Raw genomic sequence first — 25,222 nt, 5'->3', positions numbered from 1 at the left:
GCAAGCTTACTTTCGTAATTTATTTTTGCTCTCTTGATTAATCCCTTTGTCCTCCTTTGGTGCATCTTGAACTACTCCCAGTCTTCGGTTGTGGTACTTTTTTTGGCCAATTGATATGCTCTCTCTTTGGACCTAATGCTGTCTCTAATTTCCCTTGTTATCCACGGTTGAGTCACCTTCGTTGGTTTATTTTTATGCCAAACTGGTATAAACGATTTTTGCAATTTCTCCATTAGATCTGTAAATGCTTTCCATTGTCTATCCACAGTCAAATCCCCCATAAACACCACCCAATCAATCTTACTCAACTCCCATCTCATACCATCATAATTCCCTTTATTTAAATTCAGGACCTGAGACTCGGTTTTAATTTCATCACTCTCCATGTCGAGTGAGAATTCGATCATATTGTGATCGCTCCTAAGAGGTGAAGGATCAGCGAGGAGGAGGAGAAAGAGCGAGGGCAACAGGATTAATTGGTAGGGGCCAATAAAAGAATGGAGAAGTCAAGGAGCGACCAGTGAGATGCAGCCCAGCAAGTTGAGTGGCACAGAGAAGGAGTGGAGCACTGAAGCCTTGGCTAGAGAGGGTTCAGAGAAGCTGAGGCACAGGTAAAAGGGGTACTTTTTAAAATAATTTAATATAATCATTGGGTTTGTTTCAGGAATGGCAGGTGAGCTCCAATCCATGTCATGCTCCTCTTTTGATATGTGGGAACTCAGCGAGACTGACAGTGTCCCTGAGTACTACTTGCGCAAGAAGTGTGTCCAGCTGCAGCTCCTGATAGACTGCCTAACGTCACTGGTGCCACACATAGTCTCACTTTGGAGCATCTGGGATGTGGAGAATGTAGTGGATAGCACATTTAATGAGTTGGTCACACTGCAGCTTGAGAGTAAAGAAAGATAGGGACTGGGTGACTAACAGCAAGAGCAGTAACAGGAAGGTAGTGTAGGAATCTCCTGCGATCATCAACCTCCAAAACAGATATACCCTCTGGATATTGTTGCGGATGGTGGCCCATCAGGAGAAGGCAGCAGTAGCCAGGATCATGGCACTGTGAGTGGCTCTGCTGTGCAAGATGGATGGAAAAAGAGTGGTAGAGCAATAGTTATAGGGTATTCTAATAGTAAGAGGCACAGACAGGAGCTTCTGAGGCTGCAAAAGGGATTCCCGGATTGTGTGTTGCCTCCCGGGTGCGAGAGTCAGGGATGTCTCGTACCAGCTGTAGGACATTCTGAAAAGGGAGGGTGAACCGCCAGCTGTCATAGTCCACATTGGTATCAACGATATAGGAAAAAAGTAGGATGAGGTCCTACAAGCTGAATTTAGGAGATAAATTAAGGAGTAGGACCTCAAAAGTAATAATCTCAGGATTATCACCAGTGTCAGGAGCTGGTCAGAGTAGAAACAGTAGAATAGCTCCAATGAATATGCGGCTTGAACAGTTGTACAGGAGGGAGGGTTTCAGTTTCTTGAGACAATGGAACCGGTTCTGGGAATTAAACTTTCAAGGGCATAAAGGCAGTATGAAAAGATAGACAGGATGGTAAAGATGGTGGGATGGTGCTCTTAATCAAGGATGAGATCAGGGCCATAGTGAGAGACGATATAAGATCTAAGGAACAGAATGTTGAGTCCATCTGGGTAGAGATTAAGAATAGTAAAGGGAAAAAAAAGTCACTGGTGGGAGTTGTCTATCGCCCATCAAATAACAATAGCACAGTGGCACAGGCAATTAACCAAGAGAGAAGTGAGACATGTAAGAACAGAACAGCAATTGTCATGGGGATTTTAACTTCTACGTATATTGGGAAAATCAAGTTGGTCGAGGGAGTCTGATGTAAATTGCATCCATGATAGCTTTCTTGAGCAGCACGTTAAAGAACAAACAAGTGAGAATGTTATTTTAGATTTAGTTTTGTACAATGAGATAGGTAAAATTAATGATCTATTAGTTAGAGACCCTCTTGGAAAAAGTGTTCACAGTATAATTGAATTTTTCATACAGATGGAGGGTGCAATAGTTAGATCTAAAACTTGTGTATTATGCTTGAACAGGGGAGACTACAACAGAATGAGAGGAATTGGTCAACAAGGACCAGGAGCACAGGCTAGTTAGCAAGTTGGCAGAACAGTGGAAGACTTTTGAAGAGATTTTTCACAGTGCTCAACCCAAAAATACATGCCAGTTAAAAATAAGGGCAGTAAGATAGGGAAGAGTCAGCCTTTTAACTAAGGAAATAAAGGAAAGTATTAAATTAAAAGCTCATGTTTACAAAGTAGCCAAGAGTAGTGGGAAACCGAAGGATTGGGAAAACTTTAAAAGGAAACAAAGGACAATTAAATGGGAAATAAGGGAAGGGAAGAAGGGTTATGAAGGTAAATTAGCACAAAATATAAAAAGAGCAAAAAATTTTATTAATATATGAAATGGAAGAGGATGGGTAGAGTCAACATAGATCCCTTGAAAGATGAGAAAGGGAGATTGATATTGAGTAATAAGGAAATGACTGAGACATTGAACAAATATTTTGTCAGTCTTCATGATGGAAGATGCGTACAGCATTCCAAAGAGTAGTGATAGGGAGGTGAGAGTCTCGATAAAATAAATGTTACAAAAGAGATAGCAATGGGCAAACTAATGGGACTGAAAGCGAATAAATCCCCTGCTCCTGAGAGGATGCATCCCAGATTACTGAGGAAATGGTGGGAGTTATAATTGATGCATTGGTAGTTATTTACCAAAATTCTCTGGATCCTCGCCAGATCCCAGAAAATTGGAAGACAGCAAGTGACATACCACTTTTTAAAAAGGGATGTAGGTGGAAGAGGGGCAACTAACGACCAGTTAGCTTAGTTGGGTAAATGCTTGAAATAGCAAGACATTTAGAATGAAGGGGTTTCATCAGGCAGACACAGCATGAATTTGGAAAGGACAGGTCTTGTTCGACAAACTTGCTGGAGTTCTTTGAGGATATAATGGGTGCGGTTAATAGTGGGAAACAGGTTGGTGTTGTATATTTGGATTTCCAGAGGTGTTTGATAAGGTGCCACACAAAAGATTTACCATTAAGATGCAGATGAATGGAGTTGGGGGAAGTTTCTTGGCATGGATGGAGGATTGGTTAACTGACAGAAGGCAGAGTCGGGATAAGAGTGTTTTTCTGATTGACAGACAGCAGTAAGTGGGGAGCTGCAGCTGTTCACCATGTACATTGATGACTTGGAAGAGGGGACAGAGTGTTGTGTAGCCAAGTTTGTGGATTATCCTAAATTGAGAGGAAAAACAAATTGTATAAAGGATGTGAAGAGGCTGCAGAAGGATATAGTTAAGTTAGGTGAGTGAGCAAAGATGTGGCAGATGGAGTACAATGTTAGTAAATGAAAGGTCATCCATTTTAGCAGGAAAAATAGAAGAAGAGTATTTAAATGGTGTAAAACTGCAGTATGCTATCGTGCACAAGGACTTGGGAAGGCTTGTGCATGAATCGCAAGAAGTTGGGTGCAGAAACAACAGGTTATTAAGAAGGCAAATGGAATGTTGGCTTTCATCGCAAGAGGAATTGAATTGAAGAGCAAGGAGGACATGCTGCACCTGTACAAGGTACTGGTGAGGCCACATCTGGAGTACTGTGTGCAGTTCTGGTCTCCATACTTGAGGAAGGATAGACTGGCCTTAGAGGCAGTCCAGTGGAGGTTCACCAGGTTGATCCCAGAGATGAGGGGGTTGACATATGAGGAAAGACTAAATCGTCTGAGATTAGACTCACTCAAATTCAGAAGAATGAGAGAACTTATAGAAACATATATAATTATGAAAGGGATAGATAAGATAGAGCCAGGAAAATTGTTTTTACTGGTTGGTGAGACCAGAACTAGGGGACTCAGCCTTAAGATTCAGGGGAATAGATTTAAGATGGAGATGAGGGAAAACTGTTTTTCCCAGAGTAGTGAATCTGTGGCATTCTCCATGCAGGGAAGTGATTGAGACTATTTTATTAAACATATTTAAGATTCAGTTAGATAGATTTTTATATAAAAAAAAGGAATTAAGGGATATGGGGAAAAGGCAAGTAGGTGGAGTTGAGTCAATGATCAGATCAGCCATGATCTTATTGAATGGCGGAGCAGGCTCGAAGGGCCGGATGGTCGACTATTTAAGTCCTATCATTGTCCAAGACCAATTTTTTTTTTAAACTCTCAAATCAACAGCCAATTCAGCAGCAAACAAGCCCCTTTTCCACTGGCACCTTGTCCCAGGAATTAACGGGGAATGAACTGGTTAAGGGTCCATTGGAAAAGGAAAACATTCAGCACACTGGCACCAAATCACGCCGGGGATTGACTGCCTCAGTCCTTACTCATATCCACGACGTCAGCTGACATCGGTGTGCTGATTAAACCAGAGGAAAAAGGACAACTTCCATCCATTCCATTCCAAGATAGACTCTCCGCTCCCCAGGGATGAGTTGTGTTCAATGGAAAAGCAGTCAGTGTCCTGGTTAAAGGTGGCCCAGTGGGAACAGCTTCCTATCCTGGGACACTGCACAGCCAATTAATTGGATGCCAGTGGAAAAAGGCCTGTGGCTTTATGACGGTGGAATTAAGGAAAGGAAACAAAAATTGATTTCATTATCTCTGAAGATGGAAGGACATGCATAAGGCTGTTCAAAAAGAACAGAAAAGACCTCACATTTATAAACAGTGTAACAGATTCATCTGACATGCTGTGTCAAATTCTCAACGTCACACATCAGGAAGGATGTAGACCAGTGGTTATCAACCTTTTTCTTTCCACTCACATACCACTTTAAGAAAATCCCTATGCCATCGGTGCTGTGTGATTAATAAGGGATTGCTTAAGGTGGGATGTAAGTGGGAAGGGAAGGTTGAGGATCACTGCTCTAAACCTAATTGTTACTGAAATATTTTGTTTGAAAAAAAATTGTCACTGGCCCATTTCCTATGAATGTGTGCACATAACGAGTCATTTAGGTATGATTAAAACAGTGGTTTTCAATCTTTTTCTTTCCACCCAAACACCACCTTAAGCAATCCCTTACTAATCACAGAGCACCTATGGCATAGGGAATACTTAAAGTGGGATGTGAGAGGAAAGAAAAAGGTTGAGAACCACTAGTGTAGAGGGTTAATGAATAGGACTTCAACTGTGAAGGAATTAGAAAACCCAAAATGACAATAATATCAAGAAAACAGGGGTTATGGGTGAAGCGTGAAATGGTTCAGGGGGATATTAGGAGAAACCTCTTCATCCAGAGGGTGGTAAGAGTGTGGGACAAATTGCCAGTGGAAGTGGTACTGAAGGTTCAATTTTAACTTTTAAGAGTAATTTGGACAGGTACATGGATGGAATGTGTATGGAGGGCTATGGTCCAGGTCTACAGGACTCAAGAGAATAATCATTTGGCTAGGACAAGATGGACCAAAGGGCCTGTGTTAGTGCTGTAGTGTTCTATGGCTCAAATAACATTTATTGCTGAAAACGTTGTACAACGTACATATTCACTGAGATTCTTACTTGCTGCAGCTGAATAAGTACAGCCATTCCCCGAAATACGTCCCAGTTCCGTTTTAACTGTAAGATGGAACCTGCACAAGGTTTTGCGATTGAAGATTCCTCAACTGTTATGTAATATTACACAAAATTTCCTTCTGTCTGCTGTAAGGCAGACAAAGAGTCACCATTAATATTGCCCAGCCCCCCCACCTTACAGTGAGAGAGAAAGAGTAGCAAAAGAGAATCACTTCAGAGACAGAGTCTTTGGATTCACCTCCAGTGCTCCCGCAGGCTCTGTTCGATCCATCGGCAACCCAAGCTCCAGTTTCTCAGCTCTGGCATATCAGGAAGCCTTCAGTGCCTGAGGCTCTGCAGGAGCCCTTCTTACTCTCAGCACCCTCACGAGTCCCAGTTCCATGAGCACCTTGACTGAAAATCACTGCCCACCTCCAGTTTGGGTGGGTTCTTCAGCTGTTGAGTCCATCGCTGACCTGCTGCTGTAAAGACCATCCTGTATGGTTTTTAAGCCACTTGCCATTCTGCTGCAATGTCATCTCATGCTTCCCAACGAGGAGTGTTCTCCCTGTTTCTGGTGCGCTGTGCTAGTCCACTGCTCCCCCAAAGTCTGAAACCTTTCGTGGCCACTCAAGCATATGCAGTGCCATCTTGGGCACAAATCCCAAGTTTGCAGGATTTTAATTTGTTTTTAAGTCTTTGTTATTTAGCCATCCTGGGGTTTTTTTCCATAGGTTTCTGTACAAATTAATTGACTGATTTTTCAATAGAGTTAGGGCGGGGGAGGAAGATAAACACAGACTCTGTATGTTATATGAATGTTGATAAATTATACTGTTTGTTTGATTTTGAGAGTCTATGAAAATCAAAATAAAATATTCAAAAAACAAACACCATTCGCTCCTTTAGCAAACCATATAAAGCCTATTCGGAATCACCTGCATTAAGACAGCACACAGTTGGAGCCTGAAGAGCAGCACTGTATCTCTGCTCCATGCTTTCCTGGGTCTGCACCCGCAGCAACACTGCCATTACAGCTGTTCCAGCAGGGCCGCCTTTTTATTGGAGTGGGATCAACAACCTGGTCGTCAAGTTCGGAAGTGTTGTTGGGGCAAGTTTAAGATGAGTTGACAGGGGATGAGGACTTTGCATTAGTTCAGACAGAGGGATAAAAGCACAGAGAGGAAAATAAATTTAGACAAAACAAGGAACAAGTGCATATGATGGAACGCAAAGCTAAATTGCATCCATCATCATGCAAGGAGCATTACAAGCAAAGTAGAAGAACTCAAATTAACATGGGGTATACTGCAGACCACCAATCAACAGGACATAGGTACATTGGCAAATATCAGATGAAAGCAATTAAAAAAAATAGAGTATTTTAACCAGGCAATTTCAATTTCCAAAATAATAACTGGGACTTCTTTAGCATTAAAGACTCAAAGGGGGAAATTTTTTTGAAGTGTGCGCAGGAGAGCTTTATGTCGGTAAACCAACAAGGGAAGAGGCATTACTTGAATTTAGCTGGTCAAGTGGAGGGAATGTCAGTGGAGGATCACTTTGAAAACGATGAATAGAATGCTGTATGTTTTAGAAGTTATGAAAAAGGATAGAAAAGGACCTATAATAAAGATCTTAAATTGGGTTGAGGCCCATTTCATGATTGATAAGAATGGGTTTATTGTCATATACATTTTTCAATGTACCTAAGTTCTCTCTTACTGCAGCTGAACACATATTTTGTGAAAAAAAGAAACAACTACAATAGTGTACATTTCATAAGATGTATAAGGGAGGACCTAGCAAGGGTAGATATGGACCATCTACTTAGAGGCAAGTCTACATCTACATCGTGGAAAGCATTCAAAGGAGAAATATCAAGTGTTCAAGGCCAACATTTCTTGTCAGGGTGAAAATCTTGGGGTAACATTTTATTTGGAACCCTTGATGTCATGGCATATTGATAATTGAATATGGAGTAAAACAGAAGCAAGATCACAAGTGTGGGGAACTATACACATGAAAGACTTGGATGTGCATATCATGGGCAACATCATAAAGCTTGTGGTTGATAAGAAGATTGGTGGAATTGTTAATAGTCTTGAAGCCAGTCTTAGACTGCAGAGAGATATTGATCTATGTTTTGGTGATAAAGGCTGAAAAAAATTGTCGATGGATTTCAATCCTGACAAGAGAAGATTTACTAGATGTTGCCTGAACTTCAGGAACTGAGTTACAGGAAAAGGTTAAACAGGTTAGGACTTTATTTCCTGGAGCATAGAAAAATGAGAGGACATATGATAAAAGTATTTAAAATTATGAGGGGGATGGACAGAGTCAATGTAGATAGGCTTTTTACACTGAGGGTAGGTGAGATACAAACCAGCGGACATGGGGTTAAGGGGGGAAAAGAGTAAAGTTGAGGGGGAACATGAGAGTTACAGTGTGGAATGAGTTGCCAGCTGAAGTGGTAAATGCGGGCTCAATTTTAACATTTAATAAAAATTTGGACAGGTACATGGATGGGAGATGTATGGAGGGCTCTGGACTGGGTGCAGGTCAGTGGGACTTGGCAAAAAAAATGGTTCTACGCAGACGAGAAGGGCTGATGCTGCTTGATTCTGTGCTGTAGTGTTCTATGGTATGTGGATGAAAGAGGTATGGAGGGCTATGGACTTGGTGCAGCTCTGTGGAACCAGGCAATGAAAAATGGTTTGACACAGACTAAAAGGGCTGAAGGGGCCTGCTTCTGTAGTGTTCTATAGTTAGCGCTACGCCATTACAGAGCCAGTGACTGGGATTCGAATCTGTAAGGCTTGTATGTTCAACCCATTTCTGCATGGTTTCCCCCAGGCTCTCATTTCCTCCCACTGTTAAAAACGTAGGTAAATTGGCCAGCACGGGTTTGTACGTTTAAATATCTGTTCCCAATTTACTCTTCCTAGTTCCTGCCTCATCCCTTTATAATCAGCCTTTCCACAATTAAACACGTTACCAGTTAGACTGTTTTTATCTTTGTCCATAGCTATGCTAAAGCTGAGGGAGTTCTGGTACTATTATTGAAATGTTCCACAACCTAGACGCTTGTTGCCTGACCAGGTTCATTACTCAGTACTAGGTCAAGTATGGCCTCTCCTCTTATCAGCTGGTTCACATACTGTGTCAGGAATCCTTCTGGACATATCTGACAAATTCTATCCCCTCTTTAAGCCCTTTCAGGTGGCCTGAACACCCCCATTGTAAAGCTGCATATTCTCCCCCCAAGCGGCTAAGGAAGTACTCACCTGAATGCTCCGAAAGCGCCTCCGAGGCACCGACACCACCCTCCTCCAGGAGGGATAATCGGCAGAGTGCCGGCTGCCTGGGGGCAGGCTGATTACTCTATCAGCAAGCGACCCAAATCCCCGCTACCTGACAGACCCTGCCTTACTGGGGAGGGGAGGTCGGCGGGGGACGTCGGGGAAGGGGTTGGCCGGTGCAGGCTGAAATTGCCCAGCTGGCTGCACCTGCACCAGGACCACTCTCTGCGGCTCAAAATGCGGCAGAGTAATGGTGGTCTTCCCTACCCATAATCCCCCACGCAGCTGGAACTGTTTATAACGGGTGGCACTGTGGCGCCAGTTGCCCCACCTCCATCAGATCCGGAGACATTCCAAGGCGCCTCTAGATATGAATAGGCCCTTTCAGGTGGGCCAGGCAATGCTGCAAGCAGCTTTTTAGGTCTGCCACCTGCAGGTTTGCTCCTGCTGCCACCCTCAAGGCGGAGGGTCCACCTGAAAGGGCCTTATCTCTCTTCCAATAAGGAGAAGCCAGTCAATATTAGGGAAGTTGAAGTCTCCCAAAACAACAACCCTGTAATTTCTGCACCATTCCAAATCTATCTTCCTATCTGTTCCTCATTGTCCTGAGGGCCATTTTGTGGCCTACAGACTACTCCCAATGCAGATCGCTTCCTTCCTATTTCTGACTTCCACTCACACCAACTCAATAGCCCCTCCATCTGCAACATATTTTTTTTCATAACTGGAGTACCATCCAGACTAATAATTCAACTTCCCCCCTCTTTTACCTCCCATCCTATCCCTTTTAAAACATCTACACCCCAGTACCTCCATCAGCCAATCCTGTTCTTGTGTCAGCCACAACATCATAATTGCACGTATTAATCCATGCTCTAAGTTTATCTCCTTTATTCCTAATACTCCATGCATTGAAAGACAAATTTCAAACCCTCCAACTGACTAGATTTATGCTTCCTCTCCTGCCATAAAACCACAACACATTGAATCATCCTTTCCACCTTTCTCCCAATGTTCCTTTTAATCTTTTTCTCTTTCACCCTGAGCCCATGTCCTCTAGGTTTTGTCTCTCCTGAAGTCTTTCTTTTCTTTTTTTTTTAAAATTTTTTATTTTTCACACCATAAATCACATTAGCCATGATATACACTTTTTCTTTTTCACACATATACAGTGACTTTTTCTCCCCCCCCTCCCTCCTCCCAAGCCACCCCCCCCCACCCTCCTCCCAAGCCACCCCCCCCCCACCCCCCCCCCTCATCCATTTTAGGTATACAATCTAGGTTGCATTAAACCCGTCAGACAATGTTGTCATTCAACAAAATTACACCAGAAATTCTACTGAGTCCATTCTTTTCTTTCCTTCTCCTTCCATCAACTTAGGTAATGTTTGTCCCCGGTAGGTTTTCGCTATTGTATTTAATGTAAGGCTGCCATATTTGTTCGAATATTTCAATATTATTTCTTAAACTATATGTTATTTTTTCTAATGGAATACATTTATTCATTTCTATATATTGAAGATTTCATAATCTCTTCCCTTGACTCCTCTCGCAGGATGGGATAAATCTCATCTGGTCCTGGTTTCCTAGTTCCTTTTGTTTCCCTTCCTATTCCAAAAAATATTGGTCAATAACATTTGTGGTTTTTGTTCTTTAGTAAAAGCAAAATTATAGTAGATGTGAGAAAAAGATGGAGGAAAATTGTTGTGGAATAACTTCCTACCACAATTGTTTAAAAAGATCAACACCATAAAGGAGAGGCCACAGATGGTTCTTTTTGCCCATTTTGATCTGCACTCTTACCTGTCTGTTGTATTCTTCTTCATGTTCCATCCACATATATTCAGCAAAAGGATTTGGTTCACTTTCAGTATGCCCATTGGATACAATAACTTCCTGTGCTCCAGAGCCTGATGTCATGTTTGTCATATTTGGGGCCTTCATGTCTATGGAATCAGTCTGAAAGGAAGAACATAGGAGATATATCGATTAAAGATGGGAACATATGGCTCAAAATATCCTGAATGCACACTATGAAAGCATTGCATTGACACTAAAAACTAGCCATCAGAAACACAAACATTCAGCACACAGCAGGCTAATTGGGTTAGCCAAAAAAAAGATAACCATGGGATGGGGACATCAAACCTAAATTGACACTAAAGCACACTTAAAAGTTTGCTGTTAAAAGTTGGGCTGCACGCATGCTACCCTGTCAAAGACAATTTGTCTAGATGCTGTGTGGGTAACACCGCACACCTGTGACCTGACCCCATACTTCCCAGCAACGCAAGATGCAGGGATAGATGTGATAGGTTCACAACTCTTCTAATGAACTCACCATTTTCCTTAGTTGTTGAAATGCTCAGAAGAAAAAGTTGTTCCAGTGCAGCCACTAGAGGTAAAGAAACAAACATAAGGGCTGGGCCATCGAATAGCAGGCAGGAAATAAACATGACCATGAGAAAATTCAGGGTATCATACTGAGCAGCATATCAAGATGCCATGGGGTTTATGCATGTCCAGATATTGTGAGCACTAGGTAAAAAGGTCATTGTTGACTGTCATTCTTTTGAAAATTTTCAACTTTTTCTTCCAGACCCAATGTAACAGGTACAGGCTGAGATTCCCTTGTCTGAAATGCATGGTACCACAAGTATTTTGGATTTTTTAAAGATTTTGGAACACCATTTTAAAAAAATGCACTCATTCACTCAAACTTAAAGATGCATGCATTCACATTACAATACAAATATTTATATATGCCACAACACTCCATAATGCACTACTTACATCCGCTATGTCCCATTCTCTGATCGGAATTTCTTAACTATTACATATAACCTTATGGGACCACAGACGAAAACAGTTTTGGATTTTGGGTATTTGGATAAAGGGAACTTAACCTGTAGCTACCACAGCCCTACCCAAGCATATAGATGGACAATATTTGTTTCCTCTGTGCAGAGGATGAAGTGTTTATTACAATATCCTCAAACTACTTCAAAGCAAGATGATTGTTTAAACTGTAGATATAAACTCTTTGTTCTTGAATAAAAGTAGAAAATGCTAAAACCACTCTTGGAGGCAGAACAGAATTAACATTTCATGTACTTTGGCTTGGCTTCGCGAACGAAGATTTATGGAGTGGTAAATGTCCACGTCAGCTGCAGGCTCGTTTGTGGCTGACAAGTCCGACGCGGGACAGGCAGACACGGTTGCAGCGGAAAATTGGTTGGTTGGGGTTGGGTGTTGGGTTTTTCCTCCTTTGTCTTTTGTCAGTGAGGTGGGCTCTGCGGTCTTCTTCAAAGGAGGTTGCTGCCCGCCGAACTGTGAGGCGCCAAGATGCACGGTTTGAGGCGATATCAGCCCACTGGCGGTGGTCAATGTGGCAGGCACCAAGAGATTTCTTTAGGCAGTCCTTGTACCTCTTCTTTGGTGCACCTCTGTCACAGTGGCCAGTGGAGAGCTCGCCATATAACACAATCTTGGGATGGCGATGGTCCTCCATTCTGGAGACGTGACCTACCCAGCGCAGTTGGATCTTCAACAGCATGGATTCGATGGGATCTCGAGTACTTCGATGTTGAAGATGAAGTCGCTCCAATGAATGTTGAGGATGGAGCGGAGACAACGCTGGTGGAAGCGTTCTAGGAGCTGTAGCTGATGCCAGTAGAGGACCCATGATTCGGAGCCGAACAGGAGTGTGGGTATGACAACGGCTCTGTATACGCTTATCTTTGTGAGGTTTTTCAGTTGGTTGTTTTTCTAGACTCTTTTGTGTAGTCTTCCAAAGGCGCTATTTGCCTTGGCGAGTCTGTTGTCTATCTCGTTGTCGATCCTTGCATCCGATGAAATGGTGAAGCCGAGATAGGTAAACTGGTTGACCATTTTGAGTTTTGTGTGCCCGATGGAGATGTGGGGGGGCTGGTAGTCATGGTGGGGAGCTGGCTGATGGAGGACCTCAGTTTTCTTCAGGCTGACTTCCAGGCCAAACATTTTGGCAGTTTCCGCAAAACAGGACATAAAGCGCTGAAGAGCTGGCTCTGAATGGGCAACTAAAGCGGCATCGTCTACAAAGAGTAGTTCACGGACGAGTTGCTCTTGTGTCTTGGTGTGAGCTTGCAGGCGCCTCAGATTGAAGAGACTGCCATCCGTGCGGTACCGGATGTAAAAAGCGTCTTCATTGTTGAGGTCTTTCATGGCTTGGTTCAGCATCATGCTGAAGAAGATTGAAAAGAGGGTTGGGTGTGAGAACGCAGCCTTGCTTCATGCCATTGTTAATGGAGAAGGATTCAGAGAGCTCATTGCTCTATCTGACCCGACCTTGTTGATTTTCGTGCAGTTGGATAACCATGTTGAGGAACTTTGGGGGGCATCCGAGGCGCTCTAGTATTTGCCAAAGCTCTTTCCTGCTCACGGTGTCGAAGGCTTTGGTGAGGTCAACAAAGGTGTTGTAGAGTCCTTTGTTTTGTTCTCTGCACTTTTCTTGGAGCAAAGACCATGTCAGTAGTTCCTCTGTTTACGCGAAAGCCGCACTGTGATTCTGGGAGAACATTCTCGGCGACACTAGGTATTTTTTCATGTTGACTTTACATTGGATCTGAGAAAAGTGAGAAAGAACCCCCTCCAATCACTATTTTGTTCGGAAGCCTGCCTACATTTTACTCATATCTTGACGAAAGGCTCAAGCCTGAAATATAAAGTACACTGTTTGACGTGCTGAGTTTCACCAGCAAGGTGCTTTTACTTAAAGTTAGAAATAAATTAGTTCTTATGCAGAGTCTTCCACCTGAAACGTTAGCTCTGCTTCTCTTCCCAGCACTTTAACCATATAACCATTTACGGAGCGGAAACAGGCCATGTTGGCCTTTCGAGTCCGCACAGGTTCACAAGAACAACTCCACTAGCTCAAACCTCCCGCTCTCCGCCCATAACCCTCCAACCCCCTCTCCTCCACGTACACATCCAACTTTCTCTTAAATGAGGGACAAAATAGGGACGAGGCAAGATGATGTCACATCCAAATGCTTTCTGCAGTTAAACCATTTCTGAATCCACACATCCAGAGATCTCAAGCCTTATGACTGAGTCTGTGGAGCCTATTAAATGCCTCACTAAAATGCAGACAAACCTCATCCTCTGCCAGTCCTTCATCCATTCCCTTTAATGTCTGACATTCAACATGGTTTTAAGAGTAAGAAAATTAAAAAATGAGACTGGGGAAAAAAAAATTACTTTCCCTGGAAATTTACTGCCTGATAATCTTCTATTTATATTTTAGATTACTCGTATAGAGCATGGAAAAGCACAGCAAAGAATGGACCTTCTGCCCACATCAATCTAAACCTTCAGTTACAGCACATAGCCCTTCATTTTTCTTACATGTGCCTATTTAATACTCTTAAAGGTTGCTACTGTGCCAGCCCCTTCCACCCACACTAGTAATGCATTTCAGGGATCCACTGCTCTCTCAAACAAAAACTACTTAAAAGTCTACCCGAAATTTACCTCCAATAACCTTAAACAGCCATGCTGTTTGATTTTCAGAAATAACATTAGCTTCAGAGAAAGGAAGCCCAAGAGAGAACAAAAAGAACCTGAAATAGGGTGGAAACCAAGAGAGTCTGAAAGAAAGAGGTGGTGATGGTGGTACCATCTGCTGAAGAGATGGTATGTGGCAGCACACCACTAGGCAGGCGAACAGGCCACGCTTGTAATCCATGCAGCGGGGCAGCAGCCAAAATGGCACCGTTGAGAGTTTCCCCTTCTTCTCAGCACAAAGCTCAGAAGCCCCTGCAGGGGCCATTAAGAGCATAACCAGGGCTACGGCATCCGCTCCAGGCCTCTGCTTCTACCACCCGCGCTGGGGAGCTAAGGCTCGGAAGCGTCGTCATCCCTGCGTTCGTTTCAGGGCCAAGGACACAGCCTCCTCTACCTGCGGAACTCAGTCAGCGGCTGGCAGTTCCTTGTCGACACTGGGGCTCAGATCAGTGTCATCCTGGCCACGGCCATCGAGTTCAGGAACCGACCTTGAGAACCTCCCCTCCGTGCGGCCAACGCAACAGAGATCCAGAAGTATGGAGACAAGACAGTTCACTTCCAGATCGGCTGACGAAAGTTCTCGTGGAGGTTCAGCATCTTGTCCCTTCCGACCGCCATCCTGGGTGCCGACTTCCTCCTCGCCCACGGGCTTCTGGTAGACATTCGGGGTAGGCACCTGATGGACGCCCGTACTTTACAGGCTGTTTGCCTCGACACCTCCTGCATAGAGCAGCAGCAGATGGCCACAATTAGCACTCCAAGAGACGAGTTCCAGCAAATCCTGGACAAGTTTCTGACCCTCCTCAAGCCACAGTTCTCCGCTGCCACGCCGCGCCACGGGGTGTTCCACCACATCCCTACCAAGGGCCCACTGGTTCACGCCAAGGCACGCCGGCTCCTGCCTGACAAGCTCCAGGTGGTGAAGGAGGAGTTTTTGCATCTGTTGGAGCTGGGGATCATTCGGCGGTTCAACAGCCCGTGAGCCTCACCACTCCACCTGGTCCCGAATGCTTCCAGCTGCTGGCACCCCTACAAAGACTATCAACGGCTCAACGAGGTGACAGTTCCTGACTGTTACCCCATCCCTCACATCCAGGACTTTATGGCCAACCTGCATGATGCGAGGGTTTTCTCCAAGGTTGACCTGGTGCGCGGGTATCACGAAATCCCGGTGCACCCTGAGGACATACCCAAGACGGCCATCTTCACCCCCTTCAGTTTGTTTGAATTCCTTTGCATGCTGTTCGGGCTCAAGAACACCACTCAGACCTTCCAGCACCTCATGGACTCAATGGGCAGGGACCTGGATTTTGTCTTCATTAACTTAGACGACATCCTCGTTGCCAGCAGGGATCGGGTGCAACACAAGGCCCGAATTCTCCCGGCTGGCCTACTTCGGCCTCACCATCAATCCAGCCAAGTGCCAGTTTGGGAAAGAGTCCACGCAGTTTCTGGGCCATACCATCATGGCCGAGTGAGCCAGGCCCGCCGCTACGAAGGTCACTTCTATCAAGGAGTTCCCATGTCTGGACAATCTCAAGGGGCTGCAGGGGTTCGCGGGTACGGTCAACTTCTACAACCGATTCATCCCGGGAGCTGTGCACATCAAGCAGCCGCTATTCGCCCTCATTGCAGCCAAGCACAAAACGCTCACCTGGACCCCAGAGGCATGCAGCATATTTGAGGCCACCAAGGACGCCTTCTCAAAGGCTACCATGCTCGCCCACCCGCACACCGACCTGCACATGGCGCTCTCCGTTGATGTCTGTGCCACAGACGTCAGCGCCGTCCTGGAGGAGCAGGTGAACAGACAATGGAAGCTGCTGGCATTCTTCAGCCGGCTTCTCTGCCCAACAGAGCGCAAGTATAGTGCTTTTGACCATTTGTCATGTACCTGGCAGTGCGGCATTTCCGCTATTCCTTGATGGAGATACCTTTTAACCATCTTCACTGACCACAAACCCCCTCACACAGGCACTGGTGATGGCGAACGACCCTTGGTCGGCACGCCAGCAGCGTCACCTCTCCTTCATGTCGAAGTTTATCACCAACATTCGGCACAAGGCAGGGAAGGACAACGTGGTCACCGATGTACTTGTGCAAACAACCATCTGTGGGCTGGTACCCGGCCTAGACTTCGACCAGCTCACCCGGGACCAGAAGTCCGACAAGGAGACGCAAGCCTTCAGGACTGGCATCACGGGCCTGTGGTTCCGGGACCTCCCGACTCCAAGCGGCGGAAGCACTGTCCTGTGCGATGTCTCCATGGGCACCCCGCAGCCAGTGGTTCCCCAGTAGTGGTGCAGATGAGTCTTCCATCATATCCATGACCTTTCGCACTCATCCATCAGGTCCACGGTCCGGATGGTGGCAGAGCGGTTCATCTGGCATGGGCTGCGGAAGCAGATCGCGGGCTGGGCCACAACATGCACCCATTGCCAGATGTCCAAGGTACACAGGCACACCAGGGCACCCGTGCCAGAGTTCGAGCACATCCAGGAATGGTTCAGCCACATTCTCGTGGACATAGTCAGGCCCTTACCCGTTTCCCAGGGTAACCGTTACCTGTTCACGGTGGTGGACTGCACCACTCGTTGGCCCGAGGCGATCCCGATGCTGGACGCCTCCACGGACTCCTGCTCCCGAGCGCTGTTGCACGGTTGGGTTTCCCGGTTTGGCGTTCCGAATCACCTCACCAGCGATTGGGGTGGCCAGTTCACCTCTGCGCTCTAGGCACAGCTCACCAACAGGTTGGGGATCGAGCTACACCGCACCACGGCCTATCACCCGCAGGCCAATGGGCTGGTCAAGCGTCTGTACCGCCACCTTAAGTCGGCACTTATGGCCTGCCTCACTGGTCCCGACTGGGTGGACGAACTGCCTTGGGTGCTCCTGGGGATCCATTCCACGCCCAAGGAGGATCTCCAGGCGTCATCAGCTGAGCTGGTCTACAGCGCACCGCTGGCACTTACTGGTGAGTTCATCAACGCGCCTCACAACCCCCATCAGTTGCCGCACGAGCTGCTTCCCCTCCTCCAGGCCTGCTTGGACTCCCTTGCACCCCCACCGCTGCCCAGACACGGCACACGGCCATTTCACGTCCCCAGCGAGCTGCTTTCCGCAGAGTATATTTTTATTCGGCGGGGCCCGTCCACGGCACCAGAGATCTTATGAGGGGCCGAACGTGGTTGTCCAGCGTTCAGGGTCTAAGTTCATGCTGGACATTGGCGGCAGGTGGGAACTGTTTACTGTGGACAGGCTGAAGCCAGTGCACCTCAACCCCATCGAACCAGTGATTGTTGCACAGCTAAAAAGGACATTGGCGCCGGTTCTGAGGGGGGGGCTATGTGGCGGCACACCACTAGGCAGGCAAATTGGCCCCACTTGTAATCCACGCGGCGGGGCAGCAGGCCAAAATGGTGCCGTCAGGGGTTTCCCTTTCTTCTCAGCACAGGGCCTCAGAAGCCTGCGCTGGGGGACCACGTGATGCCTGGGTGACGTCAGCGCCCTCCAGCACGGTTCTCAGCCAGGTCCAGGCTGGGAGTATAAGTCCAGCCCAGCAGCCTGCAATAAATCAGTTCTGCTCACTGAGCTCAACCCGTCTGGTTGTGTGTTCTTTCAGTAGCAGCGTAGTTGTCGCTACAGGTAAAAGCAAATTGAGGGATGTAAATGGCAAAGATTAATAATCTAAAATTGATGAATTAGGTGTTGAATCCTAAAGGCTTGCAAGTATCAAGTCAGGAAATGAGATGATGTTCCTGGAGTTTACCTTGATCACTGTAAATATAGAAAATCAAAGGCAAAGAAGTCAAAGTGGAAATGGAATGGAGAAAAGTGTGAGTGATTTATAGCAATATGCTTAGAGTCATAAGGGTATTTTACACAGAAATCTTGCAATATTGCCGTAAAGAAGACCCATCATTGAGCTGGCTTTGCTTGTTAACACTGAACCAACAGAATCAGCATAATGCCGGGTCAGTGTGTCATTTTACACAGCAAGCCGGCATTCCAGTAGCAAAAGAGGCAGGATGTGTAATATAAAACATCGGCATCTCGTGTCACGTATAACATACCATATTTGACGGCATATCAGACCCATTTTTTTTCCCCAAAAATATCTTTCGGGTCTTGTATCCAAGGTTAAAATTAGGGTGATAATGGTGAATAAAGCCAGCACTGATCATTGTCACTGTGTGGCTCACTAACATCACCGCTATCAATCTTGGGGACTGGTGGCGGGCTGTCGGTGGCAAGGTGGAAGCGGGGCAGTGGACTTCAGGCTGTTCAAACTGAGGTCAAACCCACAGACCAACTTTCTCACAGGACTAGGTGACTAGGGACACCTGGGGACACCTAAGAGCGGGGATAGTGGGATTAGTGTGGGTGTTGCTCTTTTATCACAATGCCACTCCCTAGCATTAATCTCCTTTCTCTTAATATCTGAAGCTCTGTCAGTGACTGTCTTGAATACATTCAATAACTGAGCATTCACACCCTTCTGGAGAGTTCCAGATTCAGTACCCTTTAATATATACTTTTTATCTTATTCATGAATGATCAAGCTCTACTTTGAAAGACCAACAGCCACCATATCTGTCCTGTCAAAACCATAAATTATGTACTTATCAATTAAATCATCTCTCCCAGCAACACATCGGTGCTTCATCCACATAACGAAACTGAGTATAGTAGAGGATGCATCACTATTTCACCACCAGCTCATTTCATCTTCAGTTCCAGCCGTTTCATCTACAGCTCATTTCAGACTTCTGCATTTACGGGAGCAAGCATAGACATCCAAAATGGGCTGAAAGCCTACCAGTCAGGTATTCCCTAGTGAACTACTCGCTGTCAGTCAGATCGACTCTGCTTTTTACCTTTGTTGTATAATTGCAGCTCAATCTGGCAGACCTAGTGGCAAATCAGTGATGTACGGGAATGGTACTTTGCTGGGTTAGTGCTGGACCCAGCCACACTTTGTGATTGCCAACACCCCTCTCCATGAACGGCCCACAGCAACGCTAACATTATGCAGCTGGTTGATCTCAACTACTGCAAGGCCTCTATGACTGTTTCATCAAATGGAGGGGACCAAGAATGGCAAGTGGGCTTCAGACTGTTCAAACCGAGGACAAACCCACAGACCAGCTTGCTCACAGCACAAAGTGACGAGAGACACCTGGGAACAGCTAGGATTAGGGAGGTGGGATCAGTGTGGGGCTGGTGGCAGGCTGTCAGGAAACTCTCCCGGTGGCCTGCTGCCGGTTCCTGCACCGATCTCATCGCCCTGCTCCCCGGGAGAGAGCGGGCAGAGAAACGCCAGGAGAGCGCGGGGCATCGGTATTATTATTATTAAAACGATTTTTCCTGTTGTTCTACTTGCATGTTTTGTTTAAGTTTTAAGTGCTTACCCATAAATACGCCTAAAAAATGGCAATCTGCTGCTTCACTAGAAAGTTGTCTAAATTCAGAAGAAAGAAAATGGTCTGCATCTCTTGCAGTTGCATGGGAACTTACCATGAGAAGGAAAACAAGCGTTTATGTTATGATGGTCAAGAGCATAGCAGAATGAACAGTCCCTTTGGAATTAAGAAAGGAGATGGGAATGGAAGATTCATCTGTTTGCAGCATCAGATTTGAAGGCATTTGGAATTACATAAATTGATCTGTTGAACATGGAGAGGACAGAGAGAAAATTTTTGTTCTAGATACGAGGACAAAGGGTGAACGTTGAATTGTTGGAAATAGAAGACATGATTCAAAACTGTGTGCTTAAGGTGAAGGGAAAAGGCGAGATAGCAGGCGTATTAGAAACAATCGTGTAGGAAGTGTCATCATCAGAACTAAATGGAGAAATTGGGAGTGAATCCACAAATGTTCAGGCAAGCAAAGGACAGGCCTCTGTACAAGGAAGGAAAAGTCCCTCAGGCCATCCTAACATTGGATGCAGTAGAAGGACTGGTCATATATTAAAGGGGTTATCTATCACTTTAATTTTTACCCCACCCATAGCTTTCTGTCTCTGTTCCAACAAAACTCAATGCTCAAGGAACAGCACCTCAACTTCTGACTGGGCATATTATATCTGTCAAGACTCAACAATGAATACTATATTGCACATTTCCCGGAATCTTTTCTCCCCCTTCACCCCCTCACTTCTCTTCTTATCCAGTAGCTTATTCATATTCTACTATTTACACTCCTTGAGACATAACTTTACCATTCAATTTCAGCTGACAACTGAAGCACTTTTTTCATTCAATCTCTCTTGGTGTTCACCAAATTGAAATAAACTAGGTTACTCTTTGAACAATTTGTTTTAAATCAGTAGTTTACAAACTGCCCCCTAAACTCAGATTCCACCTTAAGCAATCCCTATGCCATAAGTGCTCTGTGATTAGTAAGGGATTGCTTAAGGTGGTATGTGAATGGAAAGAAAAAGTTTGAAAACCACTGTTTTAATCGTACCTAATTGACTCATTAGGTGCACGGTTTCATACGTTCAAAAGAAATGGGCTAATGACAATTTTTCTCAAGCAAAATATTTCAGTAACAATGAGGTTTAGTGCAGTGATTCTCAACCTTCCCTTCCCATTCACATATCACCTTAAGCAATCCTTTACTAATCACAGAGCACTTATGGCATTAGGATTGCTTAAGGTGGAATATGTGTTGGGGACGGGGACGGGGGGGGGGGGGGGGGGAGGTAGTTTGAAAACCACCATTTTAGATGCTACAGCTATGTGCCCAAAATGAGAGGAATAAACTAAAAAAGAGGGATTCTGCCTTAAAAAATAAACTGTGGACTGATGTTTTTGTTGACGTTGATTTTGCAGAAGGTAAACTACGCTTTTCAGACGATGCCGCTTTAGTTGCCCATTCAGAGCCAGCTCTCCAGCGCATGATGTCCTGTTTTGCGGAAACTGCCAAAATGTTTGACCTGGAAGTCAGCCTGAAGAAAAATGAGGTCCTCCATCAGCCAGCTCCCCACCATGACTACCAGACCCCCCACATCTCCATCGGGCACACTGAACTCAAAACGGTCAACCAGTTTACCTACCTCGGCTGCACCATTTCATCTGATGCAAGGATCGACAAAGAGATAGACAACAGACTTGCCAAGGCAAATAGCGCCTTTGGAAGACTACACAAAACAGTCTGGAAAAACAACCACCTGAAGAAACACACAAAGATCAGCGTGTATAGAGCCTTTGTCATACCCACGCTCCTGTTCGGCTCTGAATCATGGGTCCTCTACCGGCATCACCTACGGCTCCTAGAACGCTTCCATCAGCGCTGTCTCCGCTCCATCCTCAATATTCATTGGAATAACTTCATCACCAACATCGAAGTTCTCAAGCTGGCAGCAGAGTTCGCAAGCATCGAATCCATGCTGCTGAAGACCCAACTGCACTGGGTGGGTCACGTCTCCAGTATGGAGGACCATCGCCTTCCCAAGATCGTGTTATATGGCGAGCTCTCCACTGGCCACCGAGACAGAGGTGCACCAAAGAAGAGGTACAAGGACTGCTTAAAGAAATCTCTTGGTGCCTGCCACATTGACCACCGCCAGTGGGCTTATATCGCCTCCAACCGTGCATCTTGGCACCTCACAGTTCGGCAGGCAGCAACCTCCTTTGAAGAAGACCGCAGAGCCCACCTCACTGATAAAAGACAAAGGAGGAAAAACCCAACACCTAACCCAAACCAACCAATTTTCCCTTGCAACCGCTGCAACCGTGCCTGCCTGTCCCACATCGGTCTTGTCAGTCACCAACGAGCCTGCAGCTGATACATAAATCTTCATCCGCGAAGCCAAGCCAAAGAAGAAAAAAAAGACTAAACTAACCATTCGCTTACAAAGAAGCAGCAATCAGAAGACTATCCCAAATAAGACATTTTACATCAATTTACCATAGCACTTAAAATCCGTCTCCTCTATGCACTCTACCAGCATGATCCAGTGCACAGTCTGAAAAATGTACCATAGGAATGAGACAAATTAATTCTAGAAGCCTTTAGGAACATAGGAAGTAGGAACAGGAGTAGGCCAAAAATGGCCCATCGAGCCTGCTCCGCCATTCAATACGATCATAGCTGATCTAATTTATGACCCAACTCCACCTACCTGCCTTCTCCCCATATCCCCTAATTCCTCTATCATGTAAAAATTTATCTAACCGAATTTTAAATATGTTTAATGAGGCAGCCTCAACCACTTCCCTGGTGAGAGAATTCCAAACATTCACTACTCTCTGGGAAAAACGATTTTTCCTCATCTCTGTCCTAAATCTACTCCCACGAATCTTGAGACTGTGTCCTCTCGTTTTAGTTTCCCCGGCCAGCTCAAAAAACCTTCCTACATCTATCCTATCCCTACCCTTCATAATCCTATATGTTCCTATAAGATCTCCTCTCATCCTTCTGAACTCGAGCGAATACAATCCTAGATGATTTAATCTTTCATCATAAGTCAACCCCATCATCCCAGGGATCAACCTAGTAAACCTCCTCTGGACCGTCTCCAAAGCCAGTATATCCTTCCTCAAATATGGAGACCAGAACTGGACACAGCACTCCAGGTGCGGTCTCACCAGTACCTTATACAGTTGAAACATGACCTTCCTTCTCCTGAATTCAATTCCTCTAGCGATGAAGGCCAACATTCCATTTGCCTTCTTAATAACCTGCTGCACCTGCAACCTAACTTTTTGTGATTCATGCACAAGCCTTCCCAAGTCCCTCTGCACAACAGCATGCTGTAGTTTTTCATCCTTTAAATAATATTCAGCTCTTTTATTTTTCTTGCCAAAGTGGATAACCTCACACTTACTAACATTGTACTCCACATCCAAATATCCAACAAAGGAGATAATGGCAAATGTCAACCCAAGTTGGAAATAAACAATACTGTGGCATCTGAATTCAACCCTCCAACTCCATTACCAAAGATTATGGAAACAGCAAAGTACTAGAATTATAGTAACTCAAGGCAGCGTATAAATGTTCACCTCGGGGCAACAAGGAATTAATTGGTAATAAATGTGCCCTTACTTGCTTCACCAATACTACAAGATACTGAGAGGTCTTGACAGTGGATTTCAGATGATGTTTCCTGCTTTGTAAGAATCTCAATCCAGGTCAACATTTAAAGGGATTACCATCAATGACATTTTTTTCACCTCAGAGATTTGAGTCTTTGGTCTTCCTCAAAGGATGGTGGAAAGAGTATTTCAGAATATTCTCAAGATATATTTTTGATAAGCAAGGGTTAGGTTTAAGAAGGCATCTGAAGATGAAGTTTCAATCAGATCAGCCATGATTTATTACATAGCAAAGCACACTCCAGATATCGGGACCTGCTCTGAATGCTTCTGTCCTTAGTTTTGTTCAAGTTCACTCATTTTGTTTCCACTGACATATGCACATAGAGAGATGATTGATTACCAAACAGCAGAATAAATGTATTTTCTCTCTGAAAGCTTACAAGGATAATATGGTGGATGTCCAGGAGACATACACAGATATTTTCTACAAACTTATCAACTCCTATATTACCTTGACTATACCCTGTCTCCAGTAAAGATTCTATTCCTTTCTCTCAATTTCTCCATCTGTCGCATCTGCTCCTGGATGATATCTTCCATTCCAAAACATCTGAGATGCCCTCCTTCTTCAAAACCAAAAGTGGTTCCTCCTGTACTGCAATTAACTGCACTTTTACCTGCATCTCCTACATTTCCCTCACATCTACCATGGCTCGCTCTGCCCCGAGACACAAGGACAGGATTCCCTTATCCATCAATAGCCTCGTGCAGACAAACCAGGGCTATTCACAAATTGGAGGAACTGTAGGCGGCACTACAACTCCCAGGAGGCATCGAACTAGCCATGTGACATCAGTGCGTGATGACATCTGCATGTGTCGAGCACATGATTATGGCTTTTAAAAGAATCCATTTGATTCACTCTAGAAATTCCTTATGTGGTTATTTCGTCGTGTTTACTGAGATTCCAGCGACCACAACTGGTGACCCTGACAGGTCCAAAAATGTATTTTTGGACAAACATGGACTGTGCAGCCATTGCTGTGAAGCTACCACCTTTCTGGACAACTGAGCCTAAACTGTGGCTCCAACAGGCTGAAGCTCAATTTCACTTTCACAAAATTGAAATGGACACCACTCGTTATTACCATCTGGACCAGGCCAGCACTAAGAGGGTCGGTGACTTCCTATGGGATCTACCACATACCAGCAAGCAAGACGCTTTAAAAGCACTTTTATTATGTGTATATAGTATGTCCCATAGGGTAGGGCAGCCAAACTACTACATTTCAATGGGTTGGGAGACCACACCCCTTCAGAACTAATGGATGAAATGCTGTTCCTAGCAGCTAGTGAAAGGCCCAATATGTTATTCAAGCAGCTACTCAATCATTTCAATGGGTGATGGATGCTTTTGGAGTGGTATGACCAATGTCTTCATTTACCTCTATGACGTTTTAGTGGCCAGTGGGACTAAGGAAGACCATTTGGAACATCTTGGTACACTTGTTAATAGTCTTCAACAGTTTGGACTGACCATCACTCTGGGTGAATGCATTTTTGGACAAGAAATGAATGATTTCTTTGGGCATATGATTACTCAGGAAGGTGCAACTCTGCTACCATCCAAAGTTGAGGCCATTACCAAGTACTCAAGACCTGCTATAGTTCAAAGCCTGCAGGAATTCTTGGGAATGGTTTTTTTTAAATAAATTGCTGGTTTCTTCCAGAAGCCACTCACATCATGAAGCCTCTTTTCGATTTACTGTCAGGAAATGGCAGAACCATCCATT

General features: G+C 45.0%; 1 protein-coding gene across 8 annotated transcripts in view; it reads right to left on the bottom strand.

Annotated features, from left to right (window-relative positions):
* The window catches only part of paip2b (poly(A) binding protein interacting protein 2B), a 128,387-nt gene that overhangs the window by 54,823 nt on the left and 48,342 nt on the right, over positions 1–25,222 (bottom strand). For 4 of the 8 annotated variants that reach the window (XM_069923442.1, XM_069923443.1, XM_069923440.1 and 1 more), the window contains exons 2-3: positions 11,180–11,233; positions 10,642–10,797 (exon numbers count right to left, since the gene is read on the bottom strand). In XM_069923442.1, the coding sequence (XP_069779543.1) occupies positions 10,642–10,797; positions 11,180–11,182 (159 nt within the window). In that variant the 5' untranslated portion in view covers positions 11,183–11,233. The remainder of the gene's footprint in view (positions 1–10,641; positions 10,798–11,179; positions 11,234–25,222) is intronic. The other 4 variants (XM_069923446.1, XM_069923447.1, XM_069923444.1 and 1 more) reach the window with 1 other exon arrangement.

The sequence above is a fragment of the Narcine bancroftii genome, chromosome 3 (assembly GCF_036971445.1).
Source record: "Narcine bancroftii isolate sNarBan1 chromosome 3, sNarBan1.hap1, whole genome shotgun sequence".
In the NCBI taxonomy this organism is placed as follows: domain Eukaryota; kingdom Metazoa; phylum Chordata; class Chondrichthyes; order Torpediniformes; family Narcinidae; genus Narcine; species Narcine bancroftii.
Note: the sequence above shows the minus strand (reverse complement) of the source record. Positions and strands in the feature narration are given on the sequence as shown.